This window comes from Arachis hypogaea, chromosome 7 (assembly GCF_003086295.3).
Source record: "Arachis hypogaea cultivar Tifrunner chromosome 7, arahy.Tifrunner.gnm2.J5K5, whole genome shotgun sequence".
NCBI classification, from domain to species: domain Eukaryota; kingdom Viridiplantae; phylum Streptophyta; class Magnoliopsida; order Fabales; family Fabaceae; genus Arachis; species Arachis hypogaea.
In genome coordinates, this window is record NC_092042.1 from 14,933,489 (window position 1) to 14,958,114 (window position 24,626).

At 33.7% G+C, this 24,626-nt stretch overlaps 1 protein-coding gene and 2 long non-coding RNA genes across 4 annotated transcripts; 1 reads left to right on the forward strand and 2 right to left on the reverse strand.

Moving 5' to 3' along the window:
• Positions 1 to 4,043: 4,043 nt before the first annotated feature.
• On the reverse strand, positions 4,044 to 7,614 carry LOC112702588 (uncharacterized). Its single transcript, XR_003154197.3, has 5 exons — positions 6,775 to 7,614; positions 5,826 to 5,908; positions 5,490 to 5,554; positions 5,223 to 5,378; positions 4,044 to 4,248 (listed from the first exon to the last, which is right to left on the reverse strand). It is a non-coding gene; the product is annotated as an uncharacterized lncRNA (long non-coding RNA).
• Positions 7,615 to 13,654: 6,040 nt separating this feature from the next.
• On the reverse strand, positions 13,655 to 16,630 carry LOC112702589 (uncharacterized). Its single transcript, XM_025753694.3, has 7 exons — positions 15,964 to 16,630; positions 15,217 to 15,303; positions 15,008 to 15,044; positions 14,782 to 14,855; positions 14,581 to 14,674; positions 14,402 to 14,484; positions 13,655 to 13,944 (listed from the first exon to the last, which is right to left on the reverse strand). The coding sequence occupies exons 2-7, from the start codon at positions 15,286 to 15,288 to the stop codon at positions 13,771 to 13,773; spliced, it is 534 nt and encodes a 177-aa protein (XP_025609479.1). The 5' UTR covers positions 15,289 to 15,303; positions 15,964 to 16,630; the 3' UTR covers positions 13,655 to 13,770.
• A 3,366-nt stretch (positions 16,631 to 19,996) lies between these two features.
• On the forward strand, positions 19,997 to 22,705 carry LOC112702590 (uncharacterized). 2 transcript variants are annotated; one of them, XR_011863755.1, is made up of 3 exons: positions 19,997 to 20,478; positions 20,604 to 20,720; positions 22,246 to 22,705. It is a non-coding gene; the product is annotated as an uncharacterized lncRNA (long non-coding RNA). The 2 variants fall into 2 exon arrangements; XR_003154198.3 differs by having other exon boundaries at positions 20,004 to 20,478; positions 22,425 to 22,705.
• Positions 22,706 to 24,626: the final 1,921 nt, after the last annotated feature.

A 24,626-nucleotide genomic window follows, 5' to 3' on the forward strand; every position in this document is an offset into this window, starting at 1 on the left:
CAACGGTAGTTATTGGTTCACCACTATAAATACACTGACACCCCTCAGGTATCTCTAAGTTCCCATACTCTCCAAACTTACTTAGACCCTTGCTGACTTAGGCATCAGAGTGTCTTTGCAGTTACCACTCCCCATTCTTTCTCCCATACACAAGTCGGGCAGATGCTCCCAGACGCGAACTTACCTAAAGAACTCCCTCCTTCAGACGATTGGGCCAACCCAATAAATGTAGCCCACTAATCTCCGGTTACCCATCGTAACCATAACCAAATTCTATTAAAAATATTTATGTAACTTTAAATTTCAATTATTTTATTGAAATAAATTATCAATTTTTTATTAGTCTTATAACTAATAAGTTAGCTAGCAATTTTTTTAATTAAAAGAAAAAGAGTTAGCTAGGCACGAAGGTGAGAAAGAAAAGAAGGAAGGAAACATAGTTTGCAGAAAAAGATGTGTGGGTCACAAAAAAAGAGAGAGTGAATAGAATGGAAATGGCAGCTTCTGCTTTTCAAAGTTTTACTCTTTTTAAACAATTTTAGTGGAATGGCTGTTGTTAGGTCATAGGGGTGTTGGTTTTGTTTCGGCCATAAATCAATTACAGAGAAAAATGTATGTGAATTCAACAAATGATATAATTTAACATATGGATCTAATTTGAAGGCTTAGCTAATATATGATAACCCATGCCATCTTCATATACTCTCATTCCATTCTCCCATCTCTTCATCCTTCACATTTTTTATCTCTCTCTTTCTCTTTCAATTCCTCGTGAACAGAAACTACACTTTCATTATTGTCATGAATGATCTTTTTTTTTTTTCGGACAAAGCAAAAAGCAATGGGAGCTGAAGACTAAAGTATGATACAAATTAAATAACAAAGAAAGAAAAGGGTGATAAAACAAAGTAGATGTCATTATCAATGAAATACATAAAAAGATCAAAAGAAAAAAGGATCAAGTTTCGTACGATGAGTATCATTAACCATTTTTAGTTTTATTACTACACTAGAAAATTAATTATTTGCACAAATATTGGCTCCTATTAAATATTAGTATTTGCGTGGAGATGATAAATTGGGTATTAGGAGAAATTGAAGAAAGAGAGAGAATTAGAATGGTAGGGGTAGAGTGCAAGGTTGGTCTTTGATGGATTAAATAAGTAATTAGTTGAAAACGATTTTGAAAATTCAAAAATTTTTTTTAGACAAGCTAAGCATTTTCATTTCCCATTAAATCAAACTAATAATATTAATTATTTAAAAAAATACAACCCAAGTGAAGAAGAATCACTCTTTCCCATACCATCTTTGTATACTCTCACTCCTCTCATCTCTTCATCCTTTACATCCTCCATCTCTCTCTAAATTCCTCGTGTTCAGGTCTGTGTTCTTCAACCTCTTTCGATTTATTTTTCTTTTGTTGGGTGTTTTTTATTAATTTTTGCAACATCTGTTCATCTAATTTTGCTTGTCTCTTTAGATTTAACTAGATTGTAAACTAAGTGTTGAATTTTTCTTGATACCTTTGAATAATCACAGCATGAAGGGAGTTTTTATTGCATTGTTACTTTTGGCTTGCATGGCCTTCCTGCACTCTTCAGCTACCCAACAGCTCGAGAGATCCAACCACCAATCAAAGGTAAAATAGAATATTCAGCTCTTTTAATATAGTTTGTATGTTTAATTTGTGTTATAACAAATAATGGTTTAATATTTCAGGTAGTGAAAGGAGCCACTAGTAGCTAGAAGGCTTTTACCATTTGTGGGTATGATATATATTCTTCTCTACATATTACTTATCTTTAATTTAACCAATATACACCAACTTATTAATCCACCAATTTGTGTTATTATATTTATATGCAAAAGCGCATCCAGGTTTTAAGGGAAGATTTAGTGGAGGAGGAGGAGGAGGAGGAGGAGGAGGAGGAGGAGGAGGAGGAGGAGGAGGAGGAGGAGGAGGAGGAGGAGGAGGAGGAGGAGGAGGAGGAGGAGGAGGAGGAGGAGGAGGAGGAGGAGGAGGAGTTCCACGTTCATGTCCTAGTAGGGGTGTGCAAAAAAACTGGTTTCACTGAAACTGAATTGAAATTGAACTAAAACTGTTTTAAATAAACCAGTTTTTTTTAAATAAAATACTGAACTGAAACCATAGTTTTTATGAAAACCAGTTTATTAAAAAAAACCAGTTTTTATAGTTCAGTTTAGTTTTAAACCAAATTAAAACTGGTTTTATTCCAACTCCAGCATTAGTTTTTTCATACTCTTTCTCTCTCTCTCTCTCTCTCCTTCCTTTTTCTCTCTTCCTCTCTCTCCTCTTTCTCTCCTTCCTCTCTCCCTTGTCTCTTTCCTCATCTCTCTCTTTCCCTTCTCTCTCTCTCTTTCCCTCCCCCTCTCTCTCTCTCTTTCTCTCCCCCTCCTCTCTCTCTCATTTTCTTCTTTCTCCCCCCTCCTCTCTCTCTCCTTTTCCTCTTTCTCCCCATTCTCTCTCTCTCTCTATCTCTCTTCCTTTTCTTTCTCCCTCCTCTTTCTCTCATTTTTCTCTTTCTTCCCCTCCTCTCTCTCTCTCCCCCTCGTCTCTCTCTCCTTTTCCTCTCTTTCCTTCTCTCTCCTTTCCCCTCTCTTTCTCTCCCATTTCCCTCTCTCTCTTCTTTTCCTCTATCTCCTTCTATCTCCCCTACTCTTTCTCTCCCATCTCCATCTCTCTCCCCTTACTTATCCTTTCTCTCTCTCTCTCTCTCTCTCTCTCTCTCTCTCTCTCTGTGTCTCTTTTTTCTTTCTCTCTCTCTCACTCTTTTTTCTCTTTATCTCCTCTCCCCCTTCTCTCTCTCCTTTCCCTTTCTCTCTCTCTCCCGCTCTCTCCACCCTTTTTCTCTCTCTCTCTCCCTCCCTTCCATCCTCTCTCTCTCTCTCTCTCTCTCATTTTTCTCTTTCTCTCCCCCTTCACCCTCTCTCCTTTTCCTCTCTCTCATTTTCCTCTTTCTCCCCTCGTCTCTCTCTCTCTTTCCCCCTCTTCTCTCTCTCATTTTCCTCTCTTTCCTTCTCTCTCCTTTCCCCCTCTCTTTCTCTTCTATTTCCTTTTCTCTCTCTCCTTTCCCTTTCTTTCCTTCTCTCTCCCCCTACTCTTTCTCTCCCATATCCGCCTCTCTCCCTTACTTCCCCTTTCTCTTTCTCTCTCTCTGTCTCCTTTCTCTTTCTCACTCTCTCTCACTCTTTTTTTCTCTCTATCTCCTCTTCCCCTTCTCTCTCTCCTTTTCTTTTCTCTCTCTCTCTCTCCCGCTCTCTCCACCCTTCTCTCTCTCTCCTCTCCCACTCTCTCCCCCTCATCCTCTCTCTCTCCCTCCTTTTTCTCTCTTTTCCCTTCTCTCTCTCCTATCCCTCCTCTCTCTCTCCTTTTTTCTTTTCTCTCTTTCTCTCCCCCGCTCCTCTCTCTCCTTTTCTTCTCCTCTCTCTCTCTTTCTCCTCTCTCTCTCCCTCTTCTCTTTTCCATCTCTCCTTATCTCTCCTACTTCCTTTATCTCTCTTCTCTCTCTTCACCTCTCTCCTTTTTATCTCTCTCTTCCTCTATCTTCTCCTCCACTACAAGAAAAAGACGTATTTGTAACAAAAAATATTGTTACAAAATGTCAAAATTTTGAAACAAAAGTTTTTTGTAACAAAAAAAGGGTCCATTGCAGTAAGTCCCGTTACAAAAAGTTTTTGTAACGAAAAATGGAACTGTTACAATTCAATACCATATTTTGTAACAATTTTTCCTGATACAAAAAACCAGAAGCCGTTACAAAAGTGGTAACAATTTTTTATCTTGAAGGTATTTTTCGTGACAGTCAATTTTTTTCCTATCAAAAAATTTTGTTACAAAATGTAACATGATTTTGTAACATTTTTTTTCTTTAATTTCGAAAGCAAATTAATTATTTTGTAACAACTTTTTTTTTATTACAAATTACATGCATAATTTACTAAACTATTTTTTAAATTAACTAATATATTAACACTTTTAATAAGCAAGTTTACTTGTATATAATATGCAAAAACATACATAAGTCAAACAAGATCCTTTAGCTAAAATTGTCTTGAAACAAAATAACATTAGTTAGTGAGTACATTGATTAGTTCAACCAAAACATAAAAGTTCTAACATAAAAGTTTAACCAAAACATAAAAGTTCTAACATAGATTAGTGTCTCTATGCATCAAAATATTCTTAAGCCCTCAAGGTAGCATATGGTCACCATTTCAACACTCCTGTAAATAAGAAAAACCGAAACAAAAAAGTTAGAAACAAGATATAACACTAATTATAATTTTCCACTAAGTTTTATCCAAAATGTTTAGAAAATTTTCGGCATAACCTCCCCTAAAACTTGGATATTTTCACCGTCCACGGTTCCAACAAACACAACCAATTCACAACTTGCACCCTTTCAAACAACACAATGCAGTTTAATTGAGCAACCAAATAGGACAACAACCAAATAGTGAATAATAAAACCCAAAGCTTCCAGCTTCCAACAACCAAAACAGTGAAGCACTTAGCCGGATAATCAATCAATTGAGCTTAGCAATAGTTGAAAACCAAAAGCAATTAAATACCAACTCAATCAATTAATTCAAATTCCATATGAATTCTTTGACAGTTAAAAACACAAAAAATCATAATAAATTCATAGGAAGGAAGTAAATAAGCCAATTCCAACAAGAAAACATGAGGAAACAATTAAAACTAATCCAACCAGCAAGAAGCAGAGCAGCACTCAGCAGAACAGCAATCAATGGCCCATCATACAGCATCCAAAACAGTAAAATGAACAAAGGTACTGGATTTAGGCAGCATTCTACTCATTGAAGTCAATAACCATTACACTTGCAAGCAGCAAGGGCATAGCAGTTTATCCATTAACTCAACAGAAAATCAATCAAGTCAAACTAAACGATTTCAGCAACAAATTTATCAATAGAATCAATCTCAGTTCAGCAATCATCATCTATTCCAACACAAACAACAATAACTCAACAGCATTTCCTTTTTCATTGAATTTAACAATCATTCAATAAGCAAGTAATGAGGTGGAAAATCAGCAGCAACCAATAGCAAGTATAGAGCAGGAATAACAACTTAATCTGAGAAATTATTCAACAACAAATGCACACACAAATACAAGGATGACTTAAATGACTCATCATGCTTATCCACATAAGTCTGCAGTGAAACCACTTACCGTTTCACTTAAGAGGCTTGTAACAACAGCTTTTTTATCAACTTCTTTCTCATTCTCCCTTTCAGGCTCACTGTCAGTACTGGTAGGAGGTGGAAGTGCTGAAGCACCAAACATGGCTTTGTCATGAGCAGCTTGGATTTGTTCCTCCCTTCTTGCCTTGATAAGAAAATGGATTCGATCTATGTTTAGTCTTCCATACATAGATGATGCATGTATGTTAACAAGGAACAAAACTGACTATTCATAAATATAAGAAGAGGAATATACCTCTATTTTAGAATACTAGAAACTCTGACCAATTTTCTTGACCAAAGAAGCATCATCTTCAGCCACTGCAGATAGGTGGGCAAATACAATCAGTTCAATTAAGTTTCAGGCTTCAAGCCAAACCCCAAACCATTACTCATTATCATTTATAAGAAAAAATATCATTGGCATTCAATAATTAAAAGAATCACCATGACTAAGCAATGAACAATTAAAATTAGGAAGTATTAGTGGTATTAACAAGCACACAACAATAGTATTAAAACAGATTATATTTTCAATGAAGAAATCTGCACAAATTTATTTAGAATAATGAAATTGGCAAACAAGTCCAACCTTCAATTTCCTCATCTTCAAGAGGCGCATCCTTGTCAAACTCAAATCGCTTCCAGCCCTTGCCTTTTTCTGAGTCTTGGCAGCTGCATTAAAAAATATCCCACGAAATCAAGTTAGTACAACATGTATAAATCAGCATAATTACACAATATGCAGTTTTTTGAATTAAATCCTTTCTCTGTTGATCGTTGGAGACATGGCAAACAAGGGCCAAAACTTCAATTCCTTTAGCCCTAAGTTTCTCAAGAGTAACAACTCAATCGATGGTATGAACATGTAAATAATTATTATTATGAATGAATTTTGTTGGGCATCAATCTAGCATCAATTAAATTAAGAACAAATTAAAAACAAAAACAAGTAATAATTTGAAGTTCCAATAATACTAAATTACTAATCAGAACAAGTAAAAAAAAACAAGTAACAAATCAGAAAAAAAACTACACAGAACAATAATCAACAGCCCTAATATTCACAAATTTTGATAATCAAAAACAATATCCCTAATCAGAAGTTCTAATAAATTAAATCCTAGACTTCCATGGCATTAAAGTTAATTTCAAAATAAAATCTCCTACCTCAATTAGCCAAAACTCAGTAATTAAACACAACTCCGGCAATTCTTTATCACAACCAGCGAAACACAGAATTTTCCAGCATTCTCAAACATTTAAGAAATCAAGCACATGTTCATAATAGTTCATCAGCTACCAACCAAGTTTCCAAGCATACCCTTATCATCATCAAATCACATAAAAAATAAAAATCATCCTCAAACAAAACACAACAACAAATCAATCTTATCACAATCAATCGTATTCACTATTACCAACAATTCTAACTTTTATCAATTAGCCATACATAACATTTATAAGTTATTTTCATTACTCAATAAAATCTTTGGGCATTGTTAATTTAAAAGCTTTCAATTTACAAATGAACCCCCTACCTCAATGTCGCAATAGTAGGATTTGACGCAGGAATCCCCTTTATCCCCAATTCGTGGCAGCAGCAGCGATTCTAGTAATATTCTCGCAGCAAAAACATTCAATAGCTCTAGACAAGGGCGGTAACGCCGAACAATGACAATAATGACTCTGAAAAACTAAATGAATCAGAAACAATTGCAGAGCAAGGTGATACAGGGCAATTTCTTCATAAGCTTACTAAAACGGAAGGTAATAAAAACAATGTCTCCAATTTGGTCATAGCTTGGTGGCTGGCTCACGATGGAGGAACGCCTCCTTCCGCCTCTGGTTCATGATTCCAATGACGATGAGTGACTTGAGCAGAATCAGAATCGGCAACATCATCTCCTCCTCCCACATGCAATGGTGACGGTAGGGGCTCCGGTGGCTAGGGCTCCGATCGGAGGCAGCAGTGGTGGCAGGACACCGCGGTGGTGAAACCCTTTTCCCTTCCCTTTGTCGATCGCGTCTTCCCTCTCTCACGCGCCTCTGGTTCTCATGGCTGAGCCTTTCTCAGCTTCTCTCTCTCACCCACATGACGGCAGCGGCGGTGGCTGAACGAAACGGACGCGGTCTGGGCAGCAATGGCGCGGCGCAGGATGCGACGGAGCTGGTAGCGGCCGAGCGCGACGGCTCCTCTCCTTCCTCGCATTGTCCCTGGCTCGCAGCACTCTCTCCTCTCCGATCTCAACCTTCTTTCTCTCATCTCCCTTAATCCCCGTTTTTTTTCTTTCCTTTTTGTTTTCTGAGGCTGTGTTATGTGTATATGGGGGAGAGGGACTGGCAGTGGGTGAGTGAGTAAAATGAGGGATAGGGTTAGATGACTGGGGTTAGGGTTTAATTTGGTGAAATTAAAGGTTTGGATTTAATTTGGAAATTATAGTTTAATTTTGGGACAAAAAGTGAAATTAGGAATTTTGGGTAAATTGGAGTTTTTGAATTTATCTGAAAATTAATTAAATTTTTAAAATTATTTTAAAATATTATTTATTGTATCAAAATATTAGTTGATTTGAAATTAAATACTCTAATTGAAATTATAAGATAATATAATTAATTTTTTTTATTTATAAAAATAAGTATTAAATTTTGAAATCTCAATTATTTAAATCGAATCGTATAAAATTCTTATTATTTTACATTTGTTAAATTTTATAATCTAAATATAAAAAATAATTCGATAATTATAAAATCAGATAAAATTTTAAATTATTTTAAACTCAATTAATCAAAATTTGATTCAATTATCTTTAATAAAATATTTTCAGGGATTAAAATATTTAATGATAAATACATCTAAATTAGCTCTTAATAAGATCTTCTAAAATTTCTAGATCTTACACAAAGTCTTATATTTAGTACGTTGAAACAAAATTGTTTATTAGTTACAAAAAATCTTTGAATTTTGTGACAAATAAATAACTTGTTACAAAAATATTGTATTTTGTGACAAATTAATTTTTTGTTACAAAATATTTAGAGCTTTTAAAACAAATAGATATTTTGTTACAAAATATTTTGAATTTTTGCAACAATATAATCTTTTGTTACAAAACATTATAACATTTTGTAACAAAACAACAATTCGATACGAAAGCCAACATAATTTGTAACAAAACAAATCAAGTTGTTACAAAATATTGAAATGTTTTGTAACAAATTTTTTTATTGTTACAAAATATTCTTATTTTGTAACAATAACTAATTATTGTTACAAAAAAGCTATAATTTGTAACAATTTTAAATTTGATACAAATTTTTTGTTACAAATGTTCTATTTTCTTGTAGTGCTCCTTTCTTTCTCCTTTTTCACTCTAAAGCGAGAGAAAGGGAGAGAAGAAAGAAGAAAAAAGAGATAAGGGGATAGATGAGGTGAGAGATGAAGAGCGAGAGAGGAGAGAGAAGGAGAGGAGGAGAGAGAGGAGGGAGAGTATAGTCGTGTTTGTGATAGAGCGTGGCGATGGTGTATGTGACAAAGATTCTGAGAACAAAGGGGTTTAGAGTAGAAGCAAAGATTTTAGGAGAAGAGGAGAGAGAGGGGAATGGGAGAGATGAGGAGAGAAAGAAGAGAGAGAAAGGACGAGATAAGGAGAGAGAGGACAAAAGAAAAGGGAGAAGAGAGAATGAGAAAAAGGAAAAGGAGAGAGATGAGGGGGAGAGAGAGGGAGAGAAGGAGAGAAAGACAGATAAAGATAAGGAGAGAGAGAGAGAGAGGAAGGGGAGAGGGGAAGGAGAGAGAATGGGAGAGAGAGAAAGAGGAAGAGGGGAAAGAAAGAGAGAGAGAGCATGGAAAGAGGAAAGGAGAGAGAGGAGAGAGAGAAAGAGAAAGAAGGGAGAGAGAGAGAGCATGTGGAGAGAGAGGGAGAGAAGGATAGAGAGAAATAAAGGAGAAGAAGAGAAATAAAGGAAGTAAAGAGAGAGAAAAGGGAGAGAGAGAGAGAGAGAGAGAGAGAGAGAAGAAGAAGACATAGAGATGGGAGGGTGAGAAAGAGGGAAAGGAGAGTGAGAGAGGGAGAGAGAAAAAGGAGGGAGAGAGAGGGAGAGAAGGGAATAGGGAAAGGAGATAGAGAAATGGAGAGGAAAAAGGGAGAGAAGGAGAGAGGGAGAGAGAGCATGAAAAGAGAGAGAGAGAGAGAGAGAGAGAGAGAGAGAGAGAATGGTAGAGAGAAGGGGGAGAGAGAGAGAGAGAGGGGAGGGGGAGAGAGAGAGGATGAGGGAAAGGAGAAAGAGAGCATGTGGAGAGAGAAGGAGAGAAGGATAGAGAGAGAAATAAAGGGGAGAGAGAAAAAAGGGAGAGAAGGGGAGAGAGAAAAAAGGGAGAGAGGGGGAGAGAGAGAGAGGGTGAGAAGAGAGAGGAATAGGGGAAGGAGAGAGAGAAGCGAAGAGGAAAGAGGGAGAGAGAGAGAGAGAGAGAGGAGGAGATAGGAGAGAGGGAGAGAAGGAGAGAGAAGGAGGGAGAGAAAATGTAAAAACTATTTTTTATATATTAAAAATAGTTTTAGCTTATGAATCAATTTAAATTGGTTTTTTTTAATTAAAATTGGTTTAAATTGGTGCACTATATTGTAAATTGGTTTAAAACTAGTTTCTTATTTGACAAAATAGTTTAATTCAATTTCTAAACTATTTAAAATAGTTTAGTACAATTTCAGTTGAGTTTATGAAAAAACTGAACCATGCACACCCCTACGTCCTAGTGCTGTTAATAATAAAATTAATCAAGGGTTGCATAAACTCCTTCTTCTATTTTATTGTGTGTGTTACTTATTACTATAGCTAGTAGTAATAAAGATATCATCGAGTCTTAGTTTTCACTTTGTAATGGTGTTTGTCCAATAAAAATGTATATATCTACTCCTCTTTTTTCGTATGTAAGAAAATTGGTTACTTGATGACTTATGTTTTAGTCTTCTTTGCAAGTTTTGGACTTTAATGTCAAAAAAGGCTGAGATAAATCAAAGGTTAGAGGTAAAGAAGATTTCTGTAATCTATCTTTTTCCAACAAGTTAAGATGTATAGTTTTTTCTTGTATCATTTGGAGGACTATAACATCGTTTATGGAAAATGTAATAAAAAGTAAAATATAGGAGAAATAAATAAAACAATGCAAGAGTAAGCAATCAATGAGATATTTTATTTCATTTATTAATATTAGTCAATTTTTTATTATAAAATTATTTGTTAAATCTAACTTTTTGGAAGAGTTTTAGGAGTTTAATGGTAAAATTTAAGGTTTAGAATTTAAAATTATAATTTTTTATTTAAATTTAAAATTTTAAATTTTAAAAATTAATTAACATCAACTGAAAAAATAATTTTTTTAATTAAATTTATATTATTAATAATAATAAAATTCAACATTTCAGTGCGTTGGTTATTAGTGTTGCTGCAGATCGGGTTCATAATTTAATTTCAAAGTTGTACTGAGAAAATAAGTAATGATTGTTCTAGTAGTAGTTTTACCTCAAAACCTTCTAACATATTATACTAATTATTCTCAATTTAATATTCTCAATTATTATATTATTATTATATTTTTTATGCTAACAAAAAATATAATAATATTCTATCTGAATTAATATAATTATTTATTTGATCAAATCAAAATAATAATTAAATAATTCTACAGTAAAGATTAGAACACTCGTTAGTGTGTGATCCCATAAATTCAATACTAAGTGAGTAGTAAATTAGTCATACTAAATTCACTAATCAAGGTTGGCGTCTAGCAACACTCTTCAACGACCCGATAGTATAAAGTAATATAATTTTTACTAAGAATCTTAGAAGAACAAAGTAATTCCTTCCATCTTTCTAGCTCTTGGTTAACTCTTAGAGTATGGTTTAATTGTCAAACTCTAACTTATTACTATTATTATAATGAACTGTGAATGACCTAAGAAATTCATTTCTTTATTCATTCAATCACATTGGCTAAGGTTTTATTCATCTCAGTCATTATAATCATAGAGTTCAAACTCTTTACCGAGAGTTGACGGATTCCTTATTGACTAATCATTAATTCTACAAGTATTTAAATCATACCCAATATCCATTCAACTAGAACCCTAGGGTATTAGGTGTCCGGAATCAAAGTATAATAAATACATTGTTAATTACTATGATAGTCGCAGGTCAAAGAAAACTCTATTACTATGTTCATCTTGAGAATATCCTATTGACAAATATACGGTAATTATAACCATTAGAAATTCACAAAATGAGTCAGTTCAATGGTCATATCTCTATATGCACCATCTATATATATAATTTAATAAATGAGATCTGTTAATCTTCATCCAATGAAGACCATTATATATATTGATCTTTTCGAATTATTAATGTCCTTTTAATGATCCTATGACCAAGAACAATTTAGATTAAATTATAAAAGATTTATCTCTCAATATTATGATTACTATCACAATGATAAATCTCTAAATTTAATCAAGGACCTTATTATATTAACATTTTAATATAATAACAATAACAAATTATTTGACACATGATTGATTAGATTGTAGTCATACTATTTATTTCCAACATGATTTAATATAACTAATTATTAAATAATTAATATAAATAATTAATTAAATAGATATATAATTATTTAATATAATAAATTATTATAATGATTAATAAATTAATTATGATTTAATTATTTAATATATATATATATATATATATATATATATATATATCTAATATGTTTTTTAATTTTTTTATTAACTTACCAGTTACCACATGACAAGAAATTATTGGCTGCTGCAAGTTTGAGAGACTCCATTTTTTAGCGTTGGAGTTGCTCTACTGTCCCAGGGAAGTAGTGGCGTGACTCTCTTCATGGAAATCTCTTCTTTCGTAATATTCAGCAATTAAATTTCAAAAGTATATCAAATCAAATCAAACTAATATGGATAAGTGTCTATTACAATAATGGTTAACAATTTCAATTGCATCTTCTTACTCAGTTTCTTTTAAATTTTAAATTCTTAATTTTTTAAATTTCTTTTACGAAATGTATTTTCAATTTCACCGTATTTTTCTGTTATAATATTGTTTTTTCTATTGTCTGGCCTGAAATGAAATTTCGTGACAAAAACACATTTATAATTTAAAAAACATATATTCTCCTCTCAGTTCATAATGTCTATTGCTTTTAAAAAAATTAAGCTCAATATAGTAATTTCATATTTTAGTGTATCATTTATTAAACTATTTTTAACTTTATCATGTCCATAACTTTAGGCACAACGAACAGCGAAATATTAATACAATGAATTAGTTAGTAAATAAAGATGTTTTACTAAACAATTTGTAATGAACTCAATGTAAAGTTTTCTAATGTGCTGAAAGATAAAATGATAATAGATATTATAAATCGAATATTTTTGGAGAGATAATTAGTTATATATGTTCGACAACATTTCAGAATATTTGACACATGTAGATAAGAAATTGTGATACATTTGACTGTAAAGTGTAAACAGAAGAGAACATTTAATTTAAGTACACATCCCTTTCCTACAACTTTTCATAACAGAATAATGGGAAAAAAAGTACTAAAGGTTTATCTGCAAGAAAATATATTTTATTGTGAACTTCTGGACATCAAAATCAACAGTTTTTATTATTTAATTCTAGACCTACAACAAATATGATTCAACCTTGTTAATCCAATATGCCAGCAAACAGAAATGCCAAATAGTACATTACAACAATTATCTCTCCACAACTCCAGCCTTATTTATTTATATGGAAGTTACTTTGGAAATTATGACAATACATTTATTGATACAATTAACTCCTGTATCTTAAAAAGGGACAAGTATCCAAGTGAATTTCAAAGGGAAAACTTGTATGTTGGTAACATCTGCACAATAACTCAATAAGCACTGCACGTTAGATTAAGGTGCCTACTAAACAACTTTACCTGAACTTTTAAACCATCAGAATATAAAAAATATACAATAGTTATACTCACAAAAACAACCAAAGTAAGTTACACCCAATGAGAATAATTCTCAATTTACAAAAACATACCATGAGAGTTGGCCCTGAAATTTTTTCCTGAAGGTCTGGTTGGCTCGGGGTAATTAAAAATGGGGTAGGAAAATTTTCATCGATAAGTCTAGTTACATAAACTTACACACGGAGTTCACCTATAAAAATTTCCATCCTATTTATACATCCACAACCAAATAATATTTGTGAATTGAGGTCTAAGATGGAAACGGATGAAAGGAATCACTTGAAGAATAAAATTGATTCTTTTACTCAACAACCCATTCCTTTCTTTTCCTTTCCTTTCAAAATATCAACTCTCAGTATCAATTAAATAATGTTGTTCACAAGACTATATAATTTGAATAAATGCTAATTGAACTTAAACCAAAGTGAACATTGTAGAGTAATTAAGTTATAAGCCAGAAAATAACCTTATACAGGATAGTCTCACTGATATTGAATAGTAAATTCTAGTTCTCAGATAGATGTTTGTCTAGGAAAGCTTTAGCTAGATTACTGAAGCTTGCACTAACTTCTTCAGCTGCTGCATACCTCTTGATGGCATCAATAACTTCTGGTTTTAAAATCTCTTCCTTGTTAGATTCATTACACACATAATAAAGTGCTCCAAGTGCATAATTTACCTAAATATCAAACAGTAATTACTCAGTGATACATCGAATCATAATAAGAAGAAAATTAAGAATGTAAAGGTCAATAAAGATACATGATTTATTCAGCAGTTACTAGGTAATTTTGAGGACAAATTATTAGTAAGGAAGTTTAACAGGTATAAAGGTATAACATTATAGAGAATCTAACATGTTTTACTAAACCTCCTATGAAAAATCATTCAAAGTTATTTCTTCTGATACACAGAAGACACTAAGAGAACCTAAATTTCAAAGATAGAGTAGCAAATATGAATCATGCTCATATATAACATAAACTAGGGGGAAGATTATTGTGTCAAAAACAATTTTAAGATTCTCGCTTTACATGTCCCTTTGGCTTGTAGCATTCACAGGTTGAACTAAAGAGCCAAAACAAAATCATGAGGTGGTCAAGCAAAACAAACTCAAGAAAGTTTCTTATCCTTACAGTGTTCCTGACTGGGCTTGATAGACATTGAATGATAAGAGGTATGCCACCAAACTTACTTACAACAGCAACATTTGCCTGATCTAAAATAAATAAATAAATTCAAAATGCTGTTATCATGAATAAAATTCTTTAAAATAAAAGTTTACAAAACAAGAACAAAACAACTAGCATTTTACCAGCACAAGAATTGCAGATGCCTCCAACACCAAACTCTACAAGTTTTTCACTGGGTTCAGTCATGCAGTCCAGGAAGAGTTCCAAAATATTAAGCTGCTCGTGTCAAATTGGGTAAAACAGAAGTTACAAACTGAACAATGCATGCATCGATATTAAAGAAAGTTACGAAGTACATAATATGAAATTCTTTGGCTCCATACCTGTCGCAAAAAGTTATAATTGTAAGGATCATAAGCGAAGTTGGCCAAATTTGCCAAAATCCTCTCTTTTGCTTCTGTTAAGGGGGAAAAAGAATATGAAAAAGTTTCAGCAATCTAGAACTCTAGAAGACAAATGTGTCTTTACAAATGCAGTTGAAAAGAGTGTTTCAGAGATTACTAAATTACCAAATAAAACTTCTAAAATAAATGAAAAAAAAAAGTATACCTTCATCGGCTGTGTTCTGAAACTGAGACACCAGTTCCTGAAACAATCGTCATCTGTCAACGAAAATACTAAACCATAAAAAAAAATCAATGCAACAAAATTAAAATAGTTGTATATGACTATTGTTTGTTTTTGTTTTGCTGTCGTTGTTGCTGTTATAGTAATAAAAGCAACAGAAGTTGAAAAGAAAAAGATGATGAGAGAAGCACCTGAAGGTATTGAAATCTAGGACTTCCATATTTTCCAGTTCGCTCTTGTTGTCTCTGGTCATTGGTGAACATCGATGGTTTCCTCTTCTGCTCAATAACCATTTGTGAATACTAATAATAATAAACATACAAATCTGTTTGCACTAAAACTTGCTGATAGAAACAGTAAGAGAAGCCTGGGAGGGAATGCCAACAAGAACAATACAAGCTTGGAAGGGCATTAACGGAGAAAGATAGAGATAGCCTAGAGTATTTGTGATTATTGCTACATTATGCTTCCTGGCTAATTTTGATGACATGAGATTAGATTCGACCAAGAGACAACAAAGGAGGTAAAAGCTAACAATACTTGATGGACAAAGCGGTGTGCGTAGTGTATAAAAAGGTCTTCAATAGTATCATTCAAACGAATATATTTAGAGTATGAAATCATAGCAAAACAATTGTAACATGAAAGAATGCAGGATTTAACAATTTTTTATTAACGGATTGCAAATTCACATTCATAGAGAAGCCTTTTTTGAAAATCTGAAAACTATTTTCCGAACATTGTATCAGGTAAAATTCTACAATGAAAAAGAAAAAATTATTGCAGATCAAACATTCAGAAGCAAACATCATATATCAACATTTGAATAGAAAAACCAGATCACAGTTCCATAGCAAATCCAGAATCAGAGATAAAATTTGTTGTTGCAAATATGGAATCATCAATAACAACAATTGAAATTCCAGAATCACTCTCACCAAGAGACCAGAAGCAAAAGACGAAGATGACTTGGAAGAGCCGAGCAAAATTCTATTGCGATGCAACCAATAGCTTCGAAGATCGAAGCAAGGGCGAAAGGTTTGAACTTGCACGCGGTGATCTTTGGCGGAGCTGTGACGGAGAAGACTGTGGCAGAAGCAAAGCCGCGCAAGGAGGATTATGCGGCAGCAGAAAGCGATAGTTGGTTCTCGGCGGTTAGGAGGGTCACTCTTTGGCCGGAGGAGAAGCCGCTCACAGTTCCTTGTTGAAGGATCAGAGACGAGCGGTACAACACGATTTGTGGCGGCGGATCAACTGCTCCTCAGTCACCGGACTTGCCTTCTCATTCTCACACAGTGACGTCGGCGGCAAAACAAGCCGAAGGACGAGTTGTTCTGATTCTGAAGGTGAACCAGATGGCGCACGTAGTGGTACTGTGGTAGTGCCTCCACGCTGTTGTTCCCCATCCCAGATTTGGGCCTTCCATGGATGAGCACAGTCCAAGCCCAAATCCAAATCCAGTCTGAATTTCACCAAAAAAAGGGTATTAAATGTGTATTTTTCTTTCACAAAGGTTGTCTTACAGAACCTGATGTGATGAGTAATTAAGGATTATGGAAAATCCCAGCTCTGCCAAGAGTACTGAATTTTACCTGGAGGCTTATCTCTAAGGTTAGTGTTTGGTAGAGAGAGACAAAAAGACTGAGACTGAAAGATAGAGATTAAGAGATAGAGACTGAAATAAATTTCAGTATTTTGTTTGGTGCAAAGTGAAAGACAGAAATTAAAACAAGAATAAAACTCTAATTTAATTTGCAAAAAGGATAAAATTGGAATTAATTAATTGAAATGAGGGTATTTTAGGTATAAAATGTTATTAAAATTTCAGTCTCTATCTCTAAAAATTTCAGTCCCTTGTGTCCCTATTTTTTGGAGGTATTGAAATACTAAAATTTTAGAGACAGAGACAAAAATTTTAGTACCAGTCTCTGAGCCAACAAACATGATACTGTGTCTCAGTCTCCCAGTCTCTGTTCTAGTACCTCAAAACAAACGCTACATAATGTCCTGTCCACAAGAAAAAATCTACAACAGAGAGGAATCAGTATCTCACCTCTGCACAATTTTGATGCCGCCAGAGCAAATGGAGGAGACCGCAGAGCTGGAGCTGCTGCAACCTGAAAGATCCATGGCGTGCATTCATTCGGTCAGAGAGGCAGAGGCACTCTCTTATTTACTGAGATTGAAATTAGCAATGGAGGGGTGTTTTTTTAATGTTGTGGTTGAAGGAGATAACTATCAGAGTACAACAAAGAGTTCAATAAAGAGTTCTGTTTTATTATAGTATCAGAGCTCAACAAAGAGTTCTGCTGATACCTACCATTTTTTATGGTCAAAACTTCAAATCCAAACAAGCAATTTTCTTTTTCTTTTTCTTTCTTTGCCATGGACGAAACTTTTATCAATATTGCTACAGACACCACTAGTCCATACTATATACATCCTAGTAAGAACTCTATCTCTATTCTTGTGACTCCAATTCTAACTTGGGAATAACTATCATTCTTGGAGTCTTTCTTTTTTCATAGCTGTCATATCTAACAATAAAATTGGTTTTTTTTATCGATTCTATTCTTCTCTCTATCTCCAAATGTCTCCTTATTTTAAATTTTGAAAAAATGCAACAACCTTGTTCTTTTATGACTCTTTCACTCCTTGTCTCCCGCAATCACCCAGAATATCATCTACTTATCTTCTGCCTCTGCCATCTGGTCAGACCTCCGAGAATGCTTCTCACTCCTCAGAATGGCAGAATTTCAAGAAGAAGTCTATGCTTAAAACTCTTTCAGTCACTGAGTTTTACAATCTTTGAAGTCTCTTTAGAAAGAATTAGAGAACTCAAGACTTCTACATGTTTGCACTTGTCCAGCCAAAACACACATATTCCAATATTTTATCATCAGATTTTTTAAGGGCCTTTATGAGAGTTTTTTGGTGGTTCGCTCTCAAATCCTTCTACTCGATTATCTTCTTCGCGTCAACGGAGTCTTTGCCATTGTCATTCAGCATGAACAACAACTGCAATTGGCCTCGGGATTGCTCAACCAGCAGCTGACACTTACCGCCGCCGTCGATACTCGCCATGCCTCAATGGGACGCGGCTGAGGCTCTCCTTCCTTTGGGTCGAGTCGCAGCAGCACCTCCTCCTCCAAAATGTGCATTTATTGTGGCCGAACAGGACATATGGTGGAGGTATGTTATGAAAAGCATGGCTACCCACCTGGACATTCGGAATTTCTTAGTCGTCCTCGTCAACTTGGTCGCGACAGTAGCTTTGTCATCAATGCAATCTCTGCACCATTCTCCCGTGTCCTAGCGAATGAAGAAAGGGCACCAATAAAAGCTTCAACAGAATCACAATTGGGCTTCACTCCAGCCCAGCATAGCTCCTTCTTAGCTCTTCTTAAATGGGCTGAGATTCAAAACTTAGCTTGCAATGATATCTCTAAATTTTTCACTTCTTTCTAAATTAGGCTTCTTCCTAGTCCAAGTTTGAGTACACACTTACCTTATTCTTCATGTTGTTTTTCTGCTTTGAATAATGCTTCATCTAATTTCAATTTTAATTATGCTTAGGTCATTGACTTAGGAGCTATTGATCACATTACTTTCAATTTATCATGATTTTTATCACATTATCCTATTAAATTCATCATTATTTACATACCTAATGATTCACATGTTATTGCTCATTACAAAGGGGTGGTTAATTTTTTTTTTATTAATTATTCATGATGTTCTTTACCTATTACATCTTATTTTGAATTTAATTTTTATTTCTAAAATTACACACAATCTTCATTGTAAACTTATTTTTTCGTCAATTTTGCACATTACAAGAATCCAACAACTTAAAGATTATTAATTTGAGTAGAATAATAAAGGGGTTATATATCCTTGAGTAAGTTCTACTTAATGGTTTATCTTCCACATTTCACAAAATAAACTCCATATAAACTTCACCTATCACATCTTTTAATTTGTGATATTTTCACTTAGGACATGTTTCTAGAGAACGACTTAATATTTTATATGGGTAATTTTTTTTATTTTCTCACACCATATACAAACTTGTGACGTATGTCATATTTCAAAGCAAAGAAAAATGCCATTTTTTCAAAATTTTAATAGAGTTAGTATCATTTTTGAGTTATTACATTTAGACATATAAAGTGCGTTCAAGCAAAACTCAATTCACAATCATAAGTATTTTTTTAATCATTGTGGATGATTTTAGTTATTTTATTTGAGTGATTTTGCTAAAAACAAAAGGTGAAGTTTCACAACATGTTAAAAAAAATTTGCTTTGATTAAAACATAATTTAATTCAAAAGTCAAAAGCGCACGTTCAAATAATTGTCCAAAATTTACCTTACATCATTTCTTTTCTTTTAGAGATATAATTCACCAGTTTAGTTGCATTGAGACTCCACAACAAAATGAACAAGTTAAATACAAATATCAACATATCTTAAATGTTGCTAGAGCTCTTATGTTTCAATCGAATCTCTTTATTTATTTTTGGTCATATGACATTAATTATGCAGTTTATTTAATAAATATAGTACTTTTTTAATTTTAAATTCTAAAATATCCTATGAAATTTTATTTAATAAAACCCCAAATTATGAATAACTCAAAGTTTTTTGTTGTTTATGTTTTGTTTCTACTTTAATTTCACAACGTTTTAAATTTGATCCAAGAGCTTTTAAAGCTATTTTTCATGGATTCAAAGCTAAAATAAAAGATTTCATTGTCTATTCATTAGATGATAGAAATATTAAGGTATCCAGAAATATTCTTTTTTATGAACACATTTTTTCTTTCACAAAAGATAACCACATCCTATATCAACCCAATAACCCATATAAACTCACAAATTTTTTGCTTAACCATTCCAACGTTCAACACCATCATTTTAATAATCAAAGCCCACACTCTTCACGCTCCACATTATTTACCCGTCAGGCCTTCCTCCCTCCCAATTGACCCGGATCCATCTCCACCTTCTTACCCGATTCTCTCTTCAATCCCAACTTCCTCTCGCTCTTCAACCCCATCCTCTACATCCACTGATCTTTCATCATCTTCAACACCACCTTCCACAACATTCTCACCATCTACCACATTTTCCACTCATTAGCTACCCACTTTTTTCTGTCCTCTCAATTTATTCTCTCTCTTCATTTCACGAAAACTTTATTTTATCATTGCACTCTAATATTGAGTCCAGGTCATTCAAGGAAGCAGGCACAGATCCACACTGGCGTGATGCTATGAGGACAGAACTAGCGGCATTGAAATTGAACCAAATGTAGTCTCTTGTTAAATGCCCTTCTCATGTGAAGTCAATTGATTGCAAATGAGTCTATCGGATCAAGCAATGTCAGGATGGATCCATTGAATGCTACAAAGCCAAATTAGTAGCAAAAGAGTTTTTACAGACCGAAAGAGTGAGTTTTCTTAAAACTTTTTCTCCTGTTGTGAAGCTAGCAACAATTAAAATAGTGTTGGCCTTGACTTCCATTAAGCATTAGCCTATTCATCAGCTTGATGTCAATAATATTTTTCTCCATAGAGATCTAATCGAAGAGGTGTACATGTCTCTGCCATCGGGTCGGAATTCGATTCATCTCAATCAATATTGCAAGTTGCACAAATCCATTTATGGCCTACGACAATCTAGCATAATGTGGTATGAAAAGTTATCTATCCTTTTGCTTTCTTGTGAGTATCAGCAGAATATCTTTGATTATAGCCTTTTCATCAAAATTTTGGATAATAAAATATGCATTTTATTGATTTATGTGGATGACATCATGATCGCAAAAAATTCTATGTATGAAATTGCTAACATTAAAAGAATTTTGGATATAAATTTTAAAATTAAGGATTTAGGCATCCTTAACTATTTCATAAGAATTGAGGTTGCTACAAGGGTATTTTTTTATCACAACATAAATATTGTTTAAATTTGCTGGACGATTATGGTCTTTTGGGGATAAAAGCAGCATCAATGCCAATGGATAGTGCTACTCGTTTATATCAAGATGATGGTCCATTGCTCGCTGACTCTTTTGTTTACTAGCGTCTTGTTGGGTGTCTACTCTACCTCACTACTACTCGACCAGATATTACCTATGCTACTCAGCAACTAAGTCAATTTATGGCTTCACCAACTCAAAACTATTATAATACTGCCCTCGTGTTTTCGATACTTAAAAATGAACTCCAGAAAAAAGGTCTTTTATTACAAAGAAATTCTACAATTCAGCTGAAAGGATTTAGTGAGTCTAATTAGGCTAGATGTTCGGATAGTTGCCACTCTCTCATTGGCTATTTTTTATTTTTAGGAGACTCTTAGTTGAAAAAACAAAAAGTAAACTACCATTTTAGTGAGGTGGGTTTCGAACCTCTGACACTTGCTTAAACAGACGAGTGAGTTGATCATTTGACCAACTTAAGTTGGTTGACTACCTGTTCTTTATTGTAACAACTAAAGCGCTCTTCACATCGCAATCAATCCGGTTTTTCATTATTGTACTAAATATTTGGAGGTTGATTATCATATTGTGTTCTAAAAGGCACAAGTGGGCCGATATTTTGACTAAGCTGCTATTTCCACCCCCATTTCATCTCAATTTAACCAAGTTAAAAATTTTAGACATCTTTCATCCTCTAATTTGTGGGAGATATCAGAGCACAAGCATAAATCAACTCAAAATAAGTCATAAACAAATTATCAACCCACTCAAAAGAACAAAACCTAAACAACTAACTGACAATTCATATATTTTATTGCTTTTCTATCGGTTGCATTTCATATTATCTTCTAGAATAAGTTAGTTTGATGAGTCACCAATTCTGTTAGCATATGAATCATTTTTTGTAAATTTAAAAAATTTTATGATGATTTACTGAACTGTGCATATGATAGTGTATTTTCCTATCTCTATTCTTCATCCTCTGTACTATTAACATTTAAGTCCTCCAAACACTGAAATATTCAATTACCCATGGTCATTATTTTGGACTTTTTTATCAAATTATAAAAATTTTTTAGATAGACTAAGATTTACACAGATTTTTCATGTAAAGAGAAATGGTAATTTTTTTTGGTAAAAAATAGGGATAAGCCCAAAAGAAAAAAATGCAAAAACAATGTTCAATTAAACAAGTACAGAGCGGAGCATTTGAACCCCTTTGCTGTCATTATTCAGTTTAGGAACAAGTTCTCCAAGCGGCTCATCAACAAATTGGAATCCTTGCTCACAGTCAAAACTTCATTTAGCTAACCAATCTACACATGAGTTAGCTTCTCTGTATATGTGTTTGAATTCAACTTGTCAAGGCTTCAGTTTTATTCTCTCTATATTTCTAATTAAAGCATTGTGACAAGGTCTGGACTTGGATATGCTCTTGAAGGAGATCTCTAAATCTGTTTCAACTATCACACGACGCATCCCCATCTGCCATGTCATATCAAGACCATGAAGGATCCCCTATAGTTCAGCTTCATCAATGCTACATTGCCCCAAATTCACCATGAACCTCCTATCCAATTTCTAAGATATGTTTTGATTAATCCTCCACACCTTGTATTTTTCTTTGTGTTTTGTTATGTACCATTTGTGTTCAGTTTAACCCAGTCTTTAAGAGGAGGTTTCCATTTGATTTAAATCTGAGTTCTGGTTTATTTGTGCTGTATGAGATTTTTTTTGTTGAATGCTTCTATACTGCTTACAATATTGTCCCTGATGAGTAACACTATATTGTTGGGTCTAGAAAAAGAGGAGAGAAAAACTCTTTGCACCTCCACTTCCATACCCACCAGTAGGTGGTTAGAAATTCTTCTATCCAATTAATATTATTGGATTTTTTTCAAGTTGTTTTTTAGGTTTAGGTTGATCCAATCCTTAAATTGGATTCCAAAAAAAAAAAAGAAGGGTAGAGCTAGGGTTTAGGATTTGTATCCATATAGGGGCTGATTTGTGACAATCTCTTAGGGCATGTAATATATTTTTAGAGTGATGTTGACGGTTCTTACATCTCTTAGGTCAGTTCTCATTAGATTGGTAGCTCTACTTGCAGAGAGTAGTCTGTTATGTGTGAATTGTCAAGCTAAGATTTTGATTTTTTTTGTCCTGGCCATATCTATATTATTTTTCTTATATTCTTTTTCTCTTCTCTATTTTAATTCAGCACTTTGTATGCTATAGAAATAGTAAACTCTCCATCTGTGATATGGCTCCATTTGATAGCGTCCATCCCTGCTTCTCTAATAGAAAATGGAATGGCTCTTATTTTATCTATCACTTTCTTTTCCAGAATATTTGTCATAGTCTCTAAATCCCATTCTGCTTCACTCTTTATAAAGGCTGACACCTTCAAATTTAGTTGCTCTTATGAAGGATTTTGAATAGCTATATTTAATAACAGGCCTACTCTCGTAACCTAGTTGTCTCTCTAAAATAAAGTTTTTTCTCCATTTCCAATTAGCCAAGTTGTGTTCTCCTTAAATTTTTTCCAAAGCTTGGATCCATTGAAGAGAGGACCATTTTTCTCTCTATATCTAACACTGTATGGATAGAACAAATTCCTATAGACATTTGTAATTATAACACCCTACCACACAGAACTTTACGCTTAAGTCGTAAAATAGATGTGGTGTGGTATTATGACCCCTAAAATAAAATGTATATATATACATAATAATGGAAAGAATATAATATTTGAGGAGCCTTGAAGGAATAGTAGAAGCAAAATCATAAAATTAAAAAAGCAACGCTCAGGAATAACGTTTACTTGCATACGAAGAAAGTTTAGGTACATATATATATATATATATATATATATATATATATATATATATATATATATATATATATATATATATGAGTATAGAGTCAATGTTACAAAATATTCAAACTCTGAACTCAACCTGCGAAACTAAGGCTGGCCGAAAAATATTTAAATACATACATAATAAAAATCCATAATCCAAAGTATACAAAAGAAACCCTAGTTCTCCATAAACCTCTATGAGGTGCAAAAGTAAAACAAGTTTATAAGGAGATTTCTATATATATGGATATATCTAAATAGAACAAAATATAATATCCCAAAAGTCTCACTTCGCTGCACAAAACTCCAGACGCCTAGCGAGGTGCCTCTCGACTTGCATCTGAAAAAAAAACACAAATATCTGTATGGAATGAGAACCAGGGAAAGCCAGAGGCAATCCTAGAACTCTGACACTCAGATTATAAAACTTAAGGATTTAAAATAGAAACCATAAATGGAGTGGTCCTATAAGGTTCTTAAACTTAACCAAACCCTAACTAAAACCCATAATCCTTTTGCCTTCCTCCAATCCTCCAACTCTGGTGGAGCTACACAAACAAACAAATAGATAAAGACAAATACAAGTAGAATACAATTATAGCGAGTAGTAAATTTAGCAAGTAAGCATAATAATCACATATGCAAGCCCATTTAATGCACAATCAAATAAAGCACACATATGCATATGATGTATGTCTATTCTACTGGCCGTGATCTCATGTGTCGGTTACTTTGCCGGAATCCGACACACCCAGTA